Source organism: Orcinus orca, chromosome 9 (assembly GCF_937001465.1).
Source record: "Orcinus orca chromosome 9, mOrcOrc1.1, whole genome shotgun sequence".
Classification (NCBI taxonomy): domain Eukaryota; kingdom Metazoa; phylum Chordata; class Mammalia; order Artiodactyla; family Delphinidae; genus Orcinus; species Orcinus orca.
This window is the reverse complement of record NC_064567.1, coordinates 63915274-63932852: the sequence shown is the minus strand read 5'-3', so window position 1 is coordinate 63932852 and position 17579 is coordinate 63915274. Positions and strand designations below refer to the sequence as shown.

At 36.1% G+C, this 17579-nt stretch overlaps 1 protein-coding gene across 7 annotated transcripts in view; it reads right to left on the bottom strand.

Moving 5' to 3' along the window:
* The window catches only part of PHF14 (PHD finger protein 14), a 200089-nt gene that overhangs the window by 140443 nt on the left and 42067 nt on the right, over positions 1-17579 (bottom strand). For all 7 annotated transcript variants that reach the window (XM_012531520.3, XM_004265545.3, XM_033420421.2 and 4 more), the window contains exons 8-13: positions 9265-9411; positions 8191-8461; positions 7777-7883; positions 6556-6651; positions 4604-4707; positions 1985-2116 (exon numbers count right to left, since the gene is read on the bottom strand). In XM_012531520.3, the coding sequence (XP_012386974.1) occupies positions 1985-2116; positions 4604-4707; positions 6556-6651; positions 7777-7883; positions 8191-8461; positions 9265-9411 (857 nt within the window). The remainder of the gene's footprint in view (positions 1-1984; positions 2117-4603; positions 4708-6555; positions 6652-7776; positions 7884-8190; positions 8462-9264; positions 9412-17579) is intronic.

Genomic DNA, 17579 nt, shown 5'->3' with positions numbered 1-17579 from the left:
TATTCTTCCTGTACGGAATCAATCTATTAGAATTTGAACATCTGTCTCTTGCTTGGACTAAAATTAAGCATAAAACTTACAAATATCATAAGCTTTTATCAAACATCTGTAGTGATTCAACATGCCTAAGTTAATGAAAAAATAATTCAGAAACATATGTCAAATGTTTCTAGATTTGCAAAGAATGGCTGAACTTAAATATACAACTAGCACAAATGACAAGTACCAGAAGTAAAGCCTTCGGTGACACTAATTTAGAAATAAAATACTAAATTACAAATAAAAGCATGAATATGGAGGCAAATTCTTGATAAATTCATTCAATTTCAAAACAAAATTAAAGCATTTTAAAAAATGTATAATAAAACAAGAGAATTATAAACAGAATTCATGCTTTAAGAAACCATTGCTAAGATACCAAAATAGCCTCAATTAACTTAAAATTCGTTTATCAAAAAACTGCTACATCTTTATTCATATAATGCTATAATAAATATTTATGTCTGAAATGTTCTCACCACAAAAAAATGGTAACTATGTGAGGTGATGACTATGCTAATTAGCTTGATTGTGGTGATTATTTCATAATGTATACATATATATATCAAATCATTAGGTTGTAAAACTTAAAACTACAATTTTTTTTAACATCTTTATTGGAGTATAATTGCTTTACAATGGTGTGTTAGTTTCTGCTTTATAACAAAGTGAATCAGTTACACATATGTTCCCATATCTCTTCTCTCTTCGTCTCCCTCCCTCCCACCCTCCCTATCCCACCCCTCTAGGTGGTCACAGAGTACCGAGCTGATCTCCCTGTGCTATGCGGCTGCTTCCCACTAGCTATCTGTTTTACATTTGGTAGTGTATGTCTGTCCATGCCACTCTCTCACTTTGTCACAGCTTACCCTTCCTCCTCCCCATATCCTCAAGTCCATTCTCTAGTAGGTCTGTGTCTTTATTCCTGTCTTGCCCCTAGGTTCTTCATGACCATTTTTTTTCTTAGATTCCATATATATGTGTTAGCATACGGTATTTGTTTTTCTCTTTCTGACTTACTTCACTCTGTATGACAGACTCTAGGCCCATCCACCTCACTACAAATAACTCAATTTCGTTTCTTTTTATGGTGGAGTAATATTCCATTGTATATATGTGCCACATCTTCTTTATCCATTCATCTGTTGATGGACACTTAGGTTGCTTCCATGTCCTGTCTATTGTAAATAGAGCTGCAATGAACATTGTGGTACATGACTCTTTTTGAATTATGGTTTTCTCAGGGTATATGCCCAGTAGTGGGATTGCTGGGTCATATGGGAGTTCTATTTTTAGTTTTTTAAGGAACCTCCATACTGTTCTCCATAGTGGCTGTATCAATTTACATTCCCACCAACAGAGCAAGAGGGTTCCCTTTTCTCCACACCCTCTCCAGCATTTACTGTTTCTAGACTTTTTGATGATGGCCATTCTGACCGGTGTGAGATGATATCACATTGTAGTTTTGATTTGCGTTTCTCTAATGATTAATGATGTTGAGCATCCTTTCATGTGTTTGTTGGCAATCTGTATATCTTCTTTGGAGAAATGTCTACTTAGGTCTTCTGCCCATTTTTGGATTGGGTTGTTTGTTTTTTTGATATTTTGCTGCATGAGCTGCTTGTATATTTTGGAGATTAATCCTTTGTCAGTTGATTCATTTGCAAATGTTTTCTCCCATTCTGAGGGTTGTCTCTTTTCATCTTGTTTATGGTTTCCTTTGCTGTGCAAAAGCTTTTAAGTTTCATTAGGTCCCATTTGTTTATTTTTAAAACTACACAATTTTTAACTGTCAATTATATCTCAATAAAATTGGAAAAAATTATAAAAATATCAATTAAAAACTTACTGAAAACTTTATATGAAGCAATATGATATAACACTTACACTGTTGAAACTAAGAGCAAAGCAGTTCTAACATCTAAATCCTCTCCATTTTACTTACCAATAACTGTTTTTGGTCTTTCTTGGCATCCTTGTAAGAGGAGGGTCCAGACATCCAAGATGGTAATGGAGTTTACAGGTATCACACAATAAAAGAAGATGCTGATCATGGTTCTTCTTACAAATTCCACAACTTTGAATAAAGGCAGCAAATAAAGGATTAGAATAATTATCATCATAGTGAACAGTTAACTTACAGCATATTTTTAAAATTTCAAAATTTCACCATATTAATTTTTCTTTTATTGAAATCAAATATTTTTTCATAACATGTCTTTTTATAATGTCAATAATTATTAGTTCTATATACTTTTGAGAATGTAGAAAAATAGCCTGGATCTAGTATAAATTTAAATATTGCTGGTGTCATACTTTTCAGAGAAGGGCATATGTTAGATACGTATGTTAACGTTGTCTTTATCTTAATTTTAATTATCACTTTAAAACCCATTTAACATTAGACCAATTTTTTTCTAGAAACAAATTATTAAACAAAAAAATCTTTCAATTTTCTACGTCTCTAAAACTACAAAAGCAGTTACTTTACAAACAAAATTCAGTTTATTTTCTACCATTAATTATAAATCTTTCAAAGAACCTTCAACATGTAAATAAGCTACATATATAAGTCTCTTTACAAAATCAGACTTTGAGTCTTAAAAATATACCAATTGATTATTTATTATAAAGAATGGGAAGTTTCACTGTTGTTGTTACTGTTATGTTACATTATTTGTTTACTATATGGACCATTTTTAAAGTCTTTATTGAATTTGTTACAATATTGCTTCCAGGTTGTTGTTTTTTTTTTTATGTTTTGGTTTTTTGGCCACGAGATATGTAGGATCTTAGCTCCCCGACAAGGGATCGAACCCGCACCCCCTGTGTTGGAAGGCGAAGTCTTAACCACTGGACCACCAGGAAAGTCCCTGTTACTGTTATTCTACATTTTTGTTTGTTCTTAAGAAATCCAACTTTTCTTGGGCAGAAGGACAAGTTAACTACTCCTGAGAGCACAAACACTATGACCTAAAAATCTAGGGTATATTTATATTAAGAATGTGAAGGTTGAGGAAAAAGTTGTTGAGAACCTAAAAAAGCCATATATATACAGAAACAGCAATGATGTTTGAATTTTTAAATAATCCTAGAAAAAAAGATCACATACACACATATACAACAATGACAACAACGACCAGTACTGGGTCTCAAAGTTGCTCAGAGTAAAAATGGAAAATTACTTAAAGTATATTCTGAAATAAAAATGAACTGTAGTGATAAAAAGTCAGGAGCATAAGTGATATGCCTGACGGTTCCAAATGAACCAATTTTATTTGGAAAAGCTAGACTGAGAATGTGCTAGTCTTCATAAAGTACACTAAAACACTAGTGGGCTTCCACAGTTCAAGGAAGTTATCTGCTATTACCTATGGAGAGAGCCTCCAATCAAGAAGAGAAAGTAATTATAGAGATTGATATTGTTGCTACTGCTGCTATTTCTGAGAAAGGAAGAGCTTGTGGGGAGAATATTTATAAATTTACATAAGCATATACTTGTGTATGTGAATAGATTTGTGTATGTATACACACACAAAAACATATACTAGCATCTTCTAGACTTTTCTCAATTAATATCATCAGTTACATGGAAAAAATAGTGAGATCCAAACCTACTGAAGTATGGAAAGAAGTCTTAATAACTATGTAAAATTGCTATAATTGTGAATACTGTAAAATACTGAGCCAAGAACAAAAGTATTTGGGAGAATGAAATTATTACAACTGAGCCAAGAGAGAAAAAAATGTAGACAGATTCAAATCTAAAACTTATCTTCATTATCCACCACTGTGCAAAGGCAGTAATTCAAGCTATATTATAGTACCCATCACTACCTAAAAACACATGTAAACCTCTAAAACTCATTCAAGTAAAATAAAATATAAATGCCCATTTACCTAACATATCATTTTAACTATTTAAGAAAATAATCATCTACATTATTTAAAGTCACTTTCCAATTCCCCAAAGAGGACAGTTCATTTCCATGGAGCATATGCACACATAGCACCAGTTACTTAAAGGATACAAAAAGTGATTTAGCTTGTCATTAAAAGAGGAGCAAAATCTCTTCTATCATCATTCAATCTGGAAAGCATCTTTGATGGTTTTAATAAAATGAACTTCAAATGCATTTAACTTAAATTCCAATATAAACGTAATTCATTCACAAATATCTGAAGCATCTTGTTACTAAAAAGTATTAGTTAAAAAATACACAAGGGCTTCCCTGGTGGCACAGTGGTTAAGAACCTGCCTGCCAATGCAGGGGACATGGGTTCAAGCCCTGGTCAGGGAGGACCCCACATGCCGCGGAACAGCTAGGCTTGTGTACCACAGCTACTGAGCCTGCGCTCTAGAGCCCGCAAGCCACAACTACTGAGCCTGTGTGCCACAACTACTGAAGCACACACACCTAGAGCCCGTGCTCCTCAACAAAAGAGGCCACCGCAATGAGAGGCCCACGCACAGCAGCCGAGACCCAATGCAGCCAAAAATAAATAATATTTTTAAAAATGAAAAAAATACACAATATTAATCTATCATAATTTCATTACTTGCCTATAAAGTACTGCAGGAAGAGTAGATGTCTTTTGTGTGCCTCCTTCTTTTTTACTTGGTTTTCTCTCCTTGGGTGCTCGCAAAATTGCCGGTATGTTCAACTTCTATTGATTTGAACAAATGCAGTTTACTTTGTTTTAAAGAAAAAATATAAAGCAACTTTCCTCTATGCACTGCTCAAGTCAACTAATATGCTAGGATTGTGAGGGGGAAATCTTTTACAAGCGTTTACATTGGCAAAAAGGACTAAAATGAGTTTTTATCTCAGTCACTGCCGTTAGAAGCCTATAATAACATACTTTCATCGATTTTCAGTGGACCACTAAAACATTATGAAAATTAAACTTCTACTTTAGCTTTAAAAATGAAAGACAAGAATTTAAGAACTTAAAAGAAAAAAAAGTACACTTGACAAAAAGAATATTGAGGCCGTTTATTTTCCTCAACATCCCAGCTACACTGGTGCTCCAAAGGTTAATTAGAAAAATTATCTTATTGGACCAAACTCTCCACAAAGTGAAGTAGATTCTCTTTGGGTTTCTACTAATCAGTAGTATGCTGGCTTCCCAGACAGCAACCATCTATCAAAGTCATTTCTCAGTGGCCCGGTGGGCTGGCATCTGTTTAACCAACTGGAAGAAAGTGTCCTGCAAGTGGTACAAATGAATTCTACTTCGGCTGTGTATTTTACATTTGCACAAGGAAATGTATGCACTTCTGTTACAAGTGATTTAATAAGTGAAAATGCTCTTTTATAGTAGATAATGTTCTATACTAAACAGGAAATTCTTATGAGACAAACTTGCAAACCAAGCCAAAAGATAATGTTAGCTTGCCAAATAAACTAATAATAGGCTTGCATTCAATATTAACTTATCTAAATATAAAATATAAAACACCATAATCTTCCAAAAATTCATCAACAACTTATCAATAGAAACAAAGGTCAATTCTCCATACGCAACTTCATTCTCACCTTTTATATTATGTTATTCATTATAATATAAGCCATATACACCTTGTTCACAAAAGCAGCATCTTCAAAGCCAGCATGGCACAATACGTATCAGTATGCGTTACCTTCTAAAATAATATGTCTACACAAATTGTTTAATGAATTTGAATCTTTGTAAACCTTTAAAACAAGTACAATGAAAAATATCTGTTCTTTGAAAACCTTCCTTCACAAACAAAACTATTTTCATAGTGAAAGGACCACAGTGAGTCTCCATCATCCTTAAAAAAATAACTGAAATTATTCAAATGAATTCTTAATTTAAGAATTATACACACAGTATCAAAAAAAAGCATTCAAAGAAATCCATTTGGCAATGATTCTTCTTTTCAATACCAAGAACTATAAAAGGCTAAATATGTTCAAGGATAAAGTTAATTTTTTTCATAACTACAATAATAGCTACTGAAGGAGAAAAACTACACTTTAACATTACAGTTTCAAAAACCATTTCTTATGCAGTTCAAAATCAAATCAACATGAAAATAAATCTCTCCAGTTTTCTGTTTAAATTTTAGACACACCCCCGGTCCAAAAAAAAATTTTAAAAAAAGAACTAATTATAGCACAAGAACAGGACAGAAGAAATGTGGCAAGGAATCTAAAACCACTACATTAGAGGCAGAAGAATATGGTAGAAGTAACTCATGCTTCAAATCTTAGCTTCATCACAAACGACAGGTCAATCAGTTAGAGCAAATGAAAAAATCTGCAAACAAGATAGCTGTTAAAACAGCCAAATTAAGCTACAAGTTCTCAGTAGGCAGCTTCCAAAGCTCTAGATGTACCGCAGGCAGGAATCATTATCCCAGAGGATTAGTTGACCCTGATTAAACGGAATTCTTTAGTTAGTGAAGAGACAGTTGTATTAGAGTTCTGATCTTTGAAATCATATAGAGAGCAAGAAGAGAAAGATAGCAATTGGAAAGAAACTAACCTGCCCTGTGATTCTGCCTAGTAAGGCCCATATTCCTTGTCCTTCACTTCGAAGTTTTCCATTCAGGTTTTGTAGTTCTTCTAAAGATTCACACAGCTACAACGTAAATAATTCAAATTAGTAAACCATTAAAATATACAGTAAAATATGTGAAAATGTAAATAATTTATTAATAAATGTCCCAAAATATCTATATTTATAGTCCATATATTTTTAACACATGCAAGTACAATACACTGAAAAATGAGGGTCTCCAATTATCTAAGCAGCACCAACAAAATGTAAGCATTTTGTTTTATGTTACCATTTTTACTAATGATAATGATGCCTACATTTATATATTCTATTATAGTTTACTATATAATTTCAGAAACGTTCTGCTAATTAATCCTATGAGTCTATCAAGACGCACTCCCATCATTTTCCCGATGAGAAAACTAAGGATCACAAGGTTTTTGTGACTTAGCTAAAATCATAAGACTAGCAAGAATCCTTAGGTCTTTTGAATTGAATCCCAGTACTCTTTTCAATACAGTGTGGCTGATTATTGGAAATTTACTTCCTACAAATATTTTTATCACTTAAAATATTATTTATCAGTAAGTCAATCCTGGTTTTATATGCTCATGTTACTTATTACCTAAAAGTTAGTCACAACTTGCTTTTATATATTTCTTTTTGACCTTCCTCATCTTTAGAATGAAGGGGTAGAAGGGAAATTTAAATTAGGAGGTTTTTTTTTTTAATCAAAAGTAACAAAACAATTCAAGAAAAAAACAGTAATTTCAAAATAAGTTTTCAAGTTTTCTACAACTCAGAAAGAGAAGTTCCATAGTACAGTGGTTAGGAATAAGGAATGGAGTCAGACTGCTGGGCTTCAAACCCCAACTCTATGACTTGACTACCTATGTGAGCCTGTTTAGGACTCAGTTTACTCCTCTGAAAATGGGAGCAGTAATCCTAAGCCATATTATAAAGCTGAAATCAGAATTAAATGAGTTAATATAAGTAAAAGTGCTCAAAATTGTGCCTGGCACATAGAAAGTACTCAGTAAGTGTTAATGATGGTAATGAAAATAATGAGGGGTCGGAATTGTAGGCAAGTTCTAAGAACTCCAGAGGAATTTCAAAATAAAACATAAATAAAAACGTTATAAAATCACAAAAGAAATCATCAATAAGATGTAATATATTATGTTGTTTGTTTTATAGCCAACTTACCTTATTATATTCCACATGAAGCTTTTCTTGTTCATTCTCTAATTTATCCTTTATATTCTTTTGTTCAGCCATATTTTCTTGAATTTGAATCATGCGCATATTTCTCTCTATTTAAATTAAATATCCAATTTTACTTTAGTAGAAAATAAAAGCTGATACACAAAATACACAAAGGAAGAAGCTAGCCATAGGGATGATCACATGGATAAATCTACATCATTCAAAACACTTTTAACTCTATTCACAAATTAGCTTAGCATTTTACAGCAACCCACAACTTATTAGGAAAATAAACATGTTTTACTTGATATATGTAACATTGCTAGTAAATTTCTAAAAATTGACAGCATATCGAAATCTCCATCGGCAAACTGTCATCAATGAAAACGTGCATGAATCAGTGTCTATACTGACCAAAATAATAATTCACAAAATCAGCAGTGAGAGCAGGTTGCTTATGTTTTCTCCTTCCATCCACACTAGAACTAGTATCTGAATTGTCCACTGGGAAGATATCTGTACTGATCCCCATCAGTTCTGCTTTCCGCATAAGTTTACGAATGGCCGAAGCACTGCTAGTGAGTGGTCTGGGCAATTTTTCCCTTGGAACCCAGGCCTGGGGTCTGGTGGATCGAGCTAGTTCTGCTTTGGCACGATATTGCTGAAGCCGGGCATTGATCCTTGCCTATAAAAGAAATGTATACAAATTTTAAAAGATACTAAAATGGAACATACTCCTTATGATTTTTACTTCCACATTTAGAAAAAGTAAAGATAACCAGAATTTCACATATCAAGGCAAATTATATCTATCCACAGTCCTTAAGATATACTGTATAATTCTTGGGCTATAATAAACCAGGTCTACCCCTAGTAACAACTGTCCTAGTCTATGATCAGAATTGTCAAAAACTAATATGATTAAGCTGAAGTTTCTCTTCTCAACCAGCCTTGCACTAGTCTCCACAAATGTACTTAATTTACATAAAAATACATTTTATATGATGGGCAAACTAATCAAATTCTTTGCATAAAAGAACATTAGAACAGACTGAAAAAAGATGTGGTCAACATATTGCACTGATAGAATAATTTCCTCTAAGCCATATTCTTTAATGTACTGGAAGCATGCTTTACAAATGACTGCTTTGTTGACTAGGTGACGAGTAATATATTCAACCACAAACTATACTCACCATTTATCTTAATGACAATCCACTTCCTAGGTAACTAACCAAATTTCACAATTATACTTCACATGTCATTGGCAAACACACATGAGATCTGAAATTTATAACCTTGATTTTTATTTTTTTTTTTTGGCCATGCTGTGTAGCTTGTGGGATCTTAGTTCCCTGACCAGGGATCAAACCCAGGCCCTCAGCAGTGACAGTGTGGACTCCTAACCACTGGAGCGCCAGGGAATTCCCTGAAATCTATAACATTGAAAGAAAAAAACATGAGTTTTGGCATGAATCCCATCCATACCTGTGCTTCTGGTGATAGTTGCTTCTCTCTCTCTTGTAAAGACATTTTACAATAGGATTGTAGAGCCAAGTAGTTTTTTCTCTTCCACTTTCTGTCTAACCTATCTGCATGTTGCTTACAATAAGCAAAAAATGGATCTGCTATATCCTATATCAAAAAACAGGGGGGAAAAAGTAAACATTTTTACTTCAAAGGGTCATTAAAAAAACAGTGATAGATAATATTTCCTTTTTGAAGAACAGCCCACAGTGTTGGTTATTCCTAAAATAAATTACAAAAGTAATTTTTATACATAATGATAAAAATTGCTGCTTTAGAAACTTAATCCTATATATCAAGTTCAAATTAGCAATTTTTTTTTAAAGGGCCTTGTGGATTTAAAAATACTGAAATCAAATCTTAGGTATTACCATTTAAATATATTTGTTACCTAAAAAAATAATCACGGTTTAAAACAAATAAGATTTCAATAATCTTAGGTAGAAATCATCATTAAATATTAAAGTTATGCATACATAAATATTATAAAACAACAGTATATCTAGAAAATACAGGACTAGCCAACACAGATAAGTAGGGTACTTCTAATTGACTAGAAATGCACAGGCAGATTCCACCTGGGACAAAAATGGATTAAGAAGGCCAAGCCTGGGGCTTCCCAGGTGGCACAGTGGTTGAGAGTCCACCTGCTGATGCAGGGGACACGGGTTTGTGCCCCAGTCCGGGAAGATCCCACATGCCGCGGAGCGGCTGGGCCTGTGAGCCATGGCCGCTAAGCCTGTGCGTCCGGAGCCTGTGCTCCGCAACAGGAGAGGCCACAACAGTGAGAGGCCAGCGTACCACAAAAAAAAAAGAAAAAAAAAGAAGGCCAGGACTTGTCAATAAAACACTTTAGATATTCCCTTTAACTCTTCATGAAACCCTAAAATCTCAGATGGAAACACAGCTCTCTCACAGTCATATTTCATGATACTACCTTAATGGGTACATTTTTTATTCATAAATAGTAGGGTATCAAAAATAAAAGAAATCTACTATCAAAAATAGAAATAAATTGTAAATATGTAGCCAAAAAAAGTAATGTGCAATGTGATTGCCAGCAAAGTAACAGGCAGTTCATTCTTTAGGTCTGTCCCAAAGAGAATAATAAAGATAAGCTATCCATATAGGTTTTTATCTAAGTTATGTTAAAGGGTCTCTTAGTAAGGTAGGGTTTTACAGCCCAAAGAGAAATGATGACACTAAGAAAAGAAGAAACAAATGAGAAAGTACAAAAAGAGAAATCATCGTAATAATAAAACTAAAGTGTCCTTGACATTAAAAAAAAAAACGCATATGATGCAGTTCTGTAGTGTGATATCCAAAGATGTCACAATATGGCACTGTGAACACTGTGATCACAGAATTTGGAAATATAAAAACCTGGAGATAAATCCTGGCTCCACCATTTACTGATTTTTGTGGCTTCAAACAAGTTGCAGAACATCTCTGGGTCTCTGTTAACTCATTAGTAAAACAGATTTAATAATAACTACTTCACATAGGTACACAATACAAAAACATGGGCAGGAGATTGCATTAAAATGCGTGCACACACACACACACAGTTGCTTTCTCACAACATACTCTACATCCTGGTCACAGAATAGGCTAATGGAAATAAAGAACACATTGAAGCGTAGTCAAAATGATCTGGAGAACTATTCTACTGTTTTAAAGTAGTAGGTATGGTTGAAATTGACTTATCAGAGATAGGATTCATGCTTGTATAGATGAGTTAAGCATTAGGACCTAGACTCTGACTCGCTAAAAAGACCAGTCATCTCTGGTCAAAAAGGTATCTGGGGGCTTCCCTGGTGGTGCAGTGGTTGAGAGTCCGCCTGCCGATGCAGGGGACATGGGTTCGTGCCCCGGTCTGGGAGGATCCCGCGTACCGCGGAGCGGCTGGGCCCGTGAGCCGTGGCCGCTGAGCCTGCGCGTCCGGAGCTTGTGCTCCGCAACGGGAGAGGCCACAACAGTGAGAGGCCCAAGTACAGCAAAAAAAAAAAAAAAAAAAGGTATCTGAAAGGGACTAGGTAGCCCAAGTAATTTTTTTTTTGTTTTCATTATTTGGGATTGCGGGACAATAAACCCTAAGTCTAAGGCTAGAATGACCAAGGGATTAACCTTGTTTAGACAGTGGAACAGATATACCAAGCAAATATTAACTGTGACAGAAACCACTGTCTTCTGATATCTATCCTCTCCTTCTTCTCCTTAGTACTAGAATCTTCTGAGTTTCTACTGGGTACTTGACGACCTTGCTAGAAAATCTCTGCTCCAGACTCTCAGCATCTGGATATGGGCATGAGATAAGTTCCAGCCAATGAGGTTTGTGAAATTTCCTAACCATACCTTTGAAAGGAAACTGCCTACTCTTAACCTTTTCTTCCTTCCTTCCAATGGGGTGGAACCCAGTCAAGGTGTGATAAACCATCTCTGACCATGTAAGAAAGTGCGACAGACCAAGGGAAGATGAAGCAACAAGTAAGAAGGCACCTGGTCCCTGGAACCAAACTCCCCCAATATCAAATCAGTCTGGAATGTAGAAAGAATTCAACTTCTTCTTTGTTTAAGTCACTGGCTATTTGCTTTTGTTAAACCATTCAAAATAGTGTCCTAATTAAGGCATTGGTTGACTTGGAATATCCCTTTAACTTGCCTAGAGAAACTTTCAAGATCCTGCTCCCCAATGGAAAATAGAAAGGGAAAAACATTTTTCTGAATATCTACCATGTACCAGGCACAGGTGCCTTTTTTCATACTATCTCATTTATCCTTTAACACTACCACATGAGGTGGGTTCTATTATTTTAATATCAATTTTATGGATAGAAAACTGAAAACAAGAGAGGTTAAGTTGCTGACCCAAGATCCACTGCTAGCAAGTTAAGATCTTTTTCAACCACTATCTGTCATCAGATTTACTTATGGATGTTTCCAAACAGAAATGACAAAAGCCCAACTCTGGAGATTGTGATTCAGTAGGTCTAAGGCAAAGAGTTTTAAACGTGAATGCCTTGAGAAAAAGTACCAGTAAACGTAAATGTGCAAAGGGGCCTAAAAGACGCTGGAAGATTATAAGACAAAAGTAATGATGGGGGTGGGGGGAAGGGGGGATGCGGGGTAAATGGTGGGGACTATGAGCAATGTGACAAAGTGGAATGCCCCTCAACTCAAGGTTGTCTTTTTTTTTTTTTTTTTTTTTTGCAGTACGTGGGCCTCTCACTGTTGTGGCCTCTCCCGTTGCAGAGCACAGGCTCCGGATGCGCAGGCTCAGTGGCCATGGCTCACAGGCCCAGTCGCTCCACGCCATGTGGGATCCCCCCGGACCGGGGCACGAACCCGCGTCCCCTGCATCAGCAAGCGGACTCTCAACCACTGCGCCACGAGGGAAGCCCTCTGAGCATCATCTTTTATCTTTCCTGATCGCTCTAAGACTCAAACAAGTTTTTAACACCTTTCAGGTCTCCAATGTACGGACTTTCTGTCTTCTGACTGTCCGAGAGCCCATGCACATGATTGCCCTCTTCACCTGATTATTTCATGGTCCACCAATTAATTACTTCTTTGCATGGCACATCGATTCGCTTGTTCCTCTCTTCCTCAACTAGCTTCGCTTGACAAAACCTAAGGCACCAACTCTTCCCCTATTTTGTACCTGTACCTGAGCAGCTGAACACATTCTCAAATTAATTTCTATTCCATTTTTGTAGATAATTATTGAATAGCTTTATCTCTCTGTCAAACCTTCAATATCTCCTCCCTATTCCTAACTTGCAGATGATGACCTTATTTATTTCACTGGAGAGGGTTTCAAAGAGAGGAGAAAAGCAATAAAACAAAAACTTCCACAACCTCCAATCACCATATACCTCAACCTATCTGCATGTCTACACATATCCTCTGACTAATCTCCTGTTACTATGGATAAACTGCCCAATGTTCCTCTCTAAGGTTAACCTTCAGTTGCGATAATATCCCACCCCTTCTTCCCTACAGCAATTCTATCTCTCTTACACATTTTTTTTCTCTCCACTGGCATGCGAAACATACTGTAATATCCTTTAAAAATACTTAAAAGACCTTCCTTGGGCTCCCACATGTTGTTCCACTTCTAACCTCCTCTTAAAAGGAAAAATCTAAAGACCTGTCCATATTAGCTATCTTCAATTCTATTCCATTCCTAAGTTTTCATTGACTACTCCCAACCACTCCAATAGCTCCTGTCAAGTGAAAAATGACCCTCATTTTGCCAATTCCAATGGTCATTTCTCAATCTTAATCTTACTCCTTTGACACAATTTGCTCACTCCCTCTTTGAAACACTTCTTTGAAATACCTCTCTTAGTTCTTTTCTTTACCTCACTGATCACTCCTCCTCAGTCTCCTTGGTAGATTCCTTATTTTCCCAAATTTGAATGCTGTTGAATGCTAAGGTAGCCCTATGACTGTCATCAGACCTCTTCCCATCTCCTTCTACTCTTATAACCTAGATAATTTCATCTAGTCATCTCACCATAAATACTATCTATACCCTGACAGCTCCCAAATTTATATCTGTAGCCTTGACTGCTTCCCTAAACTTCAGACTCTGATAGCCAACAACCTACCTGATCTCTCCACTTACATGTCTAATAGGCATTTTGAACTCAACATGTCCAAAACTGTCCTCAGTTGCCTTTTCTCCTGCAACAGATCTGCTCTTCCTTCAGTCTTCTCCACCTCAGTAAACCACAACTCCATTCTGCTAGAAGCTCAGGCCAGAAAGAAGTCACCCTTTTTACCCTCTCTTTCTGTTACATTCCACAATCCTTCAGCAAATACCTATAAAATTTCTCATTTCTCATTACCTCCATCCTAAAACCTGTTACAATAAAAGTTCTAACTGGTCTCCCTCCTTTCACCCTTGCCTCCCTACTGCCTGTACTCAATACAGTTATCAGGGCAGTCCTTTTAAACATCAGTTGGTTCATATGTACTCTATGCAACTCTTATGGCCTTCCACCCCACTCAGAGTGTAAATCCAAAGTCATTCCCATATCTTTCCAGGCCCTACATGAAGTAGCTCCCTGCTACCTCTATGACTTCCTCCTCTCCTCTTACCAAACCCTAGCCCCTAACTCTGTACCAGCCATACCAGTCTTCTTCTTGGTCCTCAAACCAAGCATGTTCCTACCTCAGAGCCTCTGTATTTCTGTTCCCCCTGCCTGTAATGCTCTCCTCTCAAATAAACATATGCTCCCTACAATTTTCCCTACATATTTCCATAAAATGTCACCTTATTAGAGAGTCCTTCTCTGATCTCCCCATATAAAGCAGCATTGCCCTACCTCCCTTACTCCCTAAATACTTTATCCTGCTTTGTATTTCTCCACAATACTTATCACAATATTTTTTTTCCTAACTTTTTCACTCTCTGTCAGAGGAGAGCCCACCTGCCACTAAAATGTAAGCTACCTTAAGAGCACAGTTTGTTTTGTTCACTGTTACCTCTACAGGGTCTATAGCAGCAGTCCCCAACCTTTTGGCACCAGGGTCCGGTTTCATGGAAGACAATTTTTCCACAGACTGGGGGTGGGGTGGGGTGGAGTTGGGTGAGGGGTGTGATGGCTCAGGCGGTAATACAAGCGATGGGGAGCAGCAGATGAAGCTTCGCTTGCTCGCTGCTCACCTCCTGCTGTGCAGCCCGGGTCCTAACAGGCCACAGACCAGTACTGGTCTACGGTCTGGGGGTTGGGGACCCCTGGTCCATAGCAATGCCTAATACACAGTAGGTCAATATATCTGTTGAATAAATATACTGAATGAATGACAGTAAAAACATTAATTTGTAACCCTTAGATAGTTCAAAGGTAAGAGACAGATAGGTCAGGAAGGTCCAGCTGAAGTTTCTGATTCTTCCAGGGAACCTTCTTTCTGTACTTACACCACTTCTTGTCCACACTAGGCACCTGTGACATCTTTTACTGCCATCTTGAAAGACTGTTGAACATTTTATTGTGTTTACTATCTATCCCCACCTAGGTTGATACTGTAACTTAAAGCTATTTTTATGCTCCCTGACAAACAAAAAGAGTATCCCTCAAAGCTCTGTGTAAGATTATAGAACTAACTTGGGGCTGTGATGATAAAAGATAAAGCCAGTACTATTCAGTCTATGGAATTATTTTTTCAATGTAGAATGTTGTTTTCTTTCCTTGACTAACAGATGCTAAAGCCATACTAATGTTTGGAGTTTAGACAGGTGATCTCTTTTGACATAAAATGTACCATAAATCAAAAATAACAATAATCTTGACTAAACAATGTTCTGATTTATTAAACTGAATTCCCTTAAAAAACACAAAGTAATTGAGCCAGTATTAACTTGACCCCCCCTCTGACTGGGGTAAAAAGCCCCATGAGAAAAAAAAAGGCTTGGAAAGGAAGGACTACTGAGAAGCCAATTCCACTGTGATGAGGGAGGTTGGAAGGAGAGGGTATGACACTACTAAAAGGCAAAGACCAGGAAACAGATCAGACCCAGAGAAAAGAAGGCCCAGAATATTAGAATTCTACTCTGAAACAAAGAAGGGAAAAACGGGAAAGGTGACCTTTTTACTTGTTTTTTGTTTTAATTCACAACACCTGATTCTTCTTTTCCTTCTTTTAGTAGCTGATATAAAGACTTCTTCATTTGGTCTAGGTATGAGCTACAGTGAATGGAAATAAACTGCCAACTTCTTAGGCTAGTTGTAGCAAACTGTTAGTTGCTGACCCCCCCACCCCAGTCATCCCCTTCCAACATATTCCTTTTTTGTAAAATCCATTTTCTTTGACAGAAACTAAAAATGTCAGGTTTCACCTTCCCAACTTATCTCACTGCTAACAATGGCCATAATGACTGTTTCAATACATGACATGATGGGAAAATCTAGTGGTGTGAACGTATGAGAAAATTTTTCATTCCTAATAATAAGAGAACTCTTTCCCTTCTCTTTGGCTTTGAATTCTATAATGAAAGAACACAGTGCTAAGAGCTATTCCAGCAATATTGAGACCATGAGACAACAAGGTTAGGAACTAAAAAGAAAAATATGTTGATGCCGATGGGAGAGAAGGATAAAATAAGACTTCATCATTTAGCTGCTGAAACAGCCCCAGAACTACTTATGTTTATGCCTCCTATCGTATGAGATAGTTAATAACTACTTATGCTACTGCAGTTAAGTATTCTATTACTTGCTGCCAAAAGCCTAGGTAAGATACAACATCAAGAAGATGAACCACCACAGCATTTATCTTAAAGGCCACATGCACATTGGTAGTAGACTCCAAATGTGGCTCTGAAACTTCCAGAAAACTAAAGAAGTTATTAATACAATCAGTTACATAATTCACAATATCACAAACCAATTAGTAAGCAAACACACTGCTATACATACTATCGAGAACTGAGAGAAAGAATACTGTGCTGAGAAATAGGCCCATCAACATTCCCAGTTAATACAAAAGAAAAAAATCAGTAAGGCTTTCAACAACAACAAAAATGTAAAAAGCACACATCAGCAAAAGGAATAATAGTATGAATCAAAATAATTTTGTCCAGGTATGTAAGCATCTAATAATATGGCTTACATAGAATGTTTAGAGGAGTGGATATTCTGTATATATTCCAAATAAATCATATTTCTTACAGTCAAACTTCAAATAAAGGTTAAATAAGATTCTTAGAGAAGTACCAAAGTGAAAGTGATCTATTTGCTAACACACGCTTTAATAGGTAACTGAGCTGGAGTAGCAGTGAACATCAACTTAAGCAAACCAAAGAGATAAAGAGATACATTTATGAATAAAGTTATTCCAATACCACAAGAAAATGTGCCAAGGAAATATTCTCAGTCCATGCCCGTAGATAAATAGGAAATCAAAACAAGGAAAAATGGGAAATCAAATATGCAAGGCACTATACTTAAAATGATCGTTTGAAAACTAATTTTACCCTAGAATTCTTTTTTAAATAAAATCTTAAAAAAAAAAAAGACCTTAAATGCTAAACAGCTGACCAAATAAAAGCTGAATGACAAAAGAGAGCTTGTCCCTCAACTTGTATTTTAAGCACTGAGGATACAGTGAAAAATAAAAAAGAACAAAAAATCCTTGTCCTCATGAATCTATATCCTAATGAAAGTGACAGACAATAAACAAGATAAATAAGAACCATATATATTATCACACACCATGATCAAGTGGGACTCATTCCAAAGATGCAAGGATTTTTCAATATCTGCAAA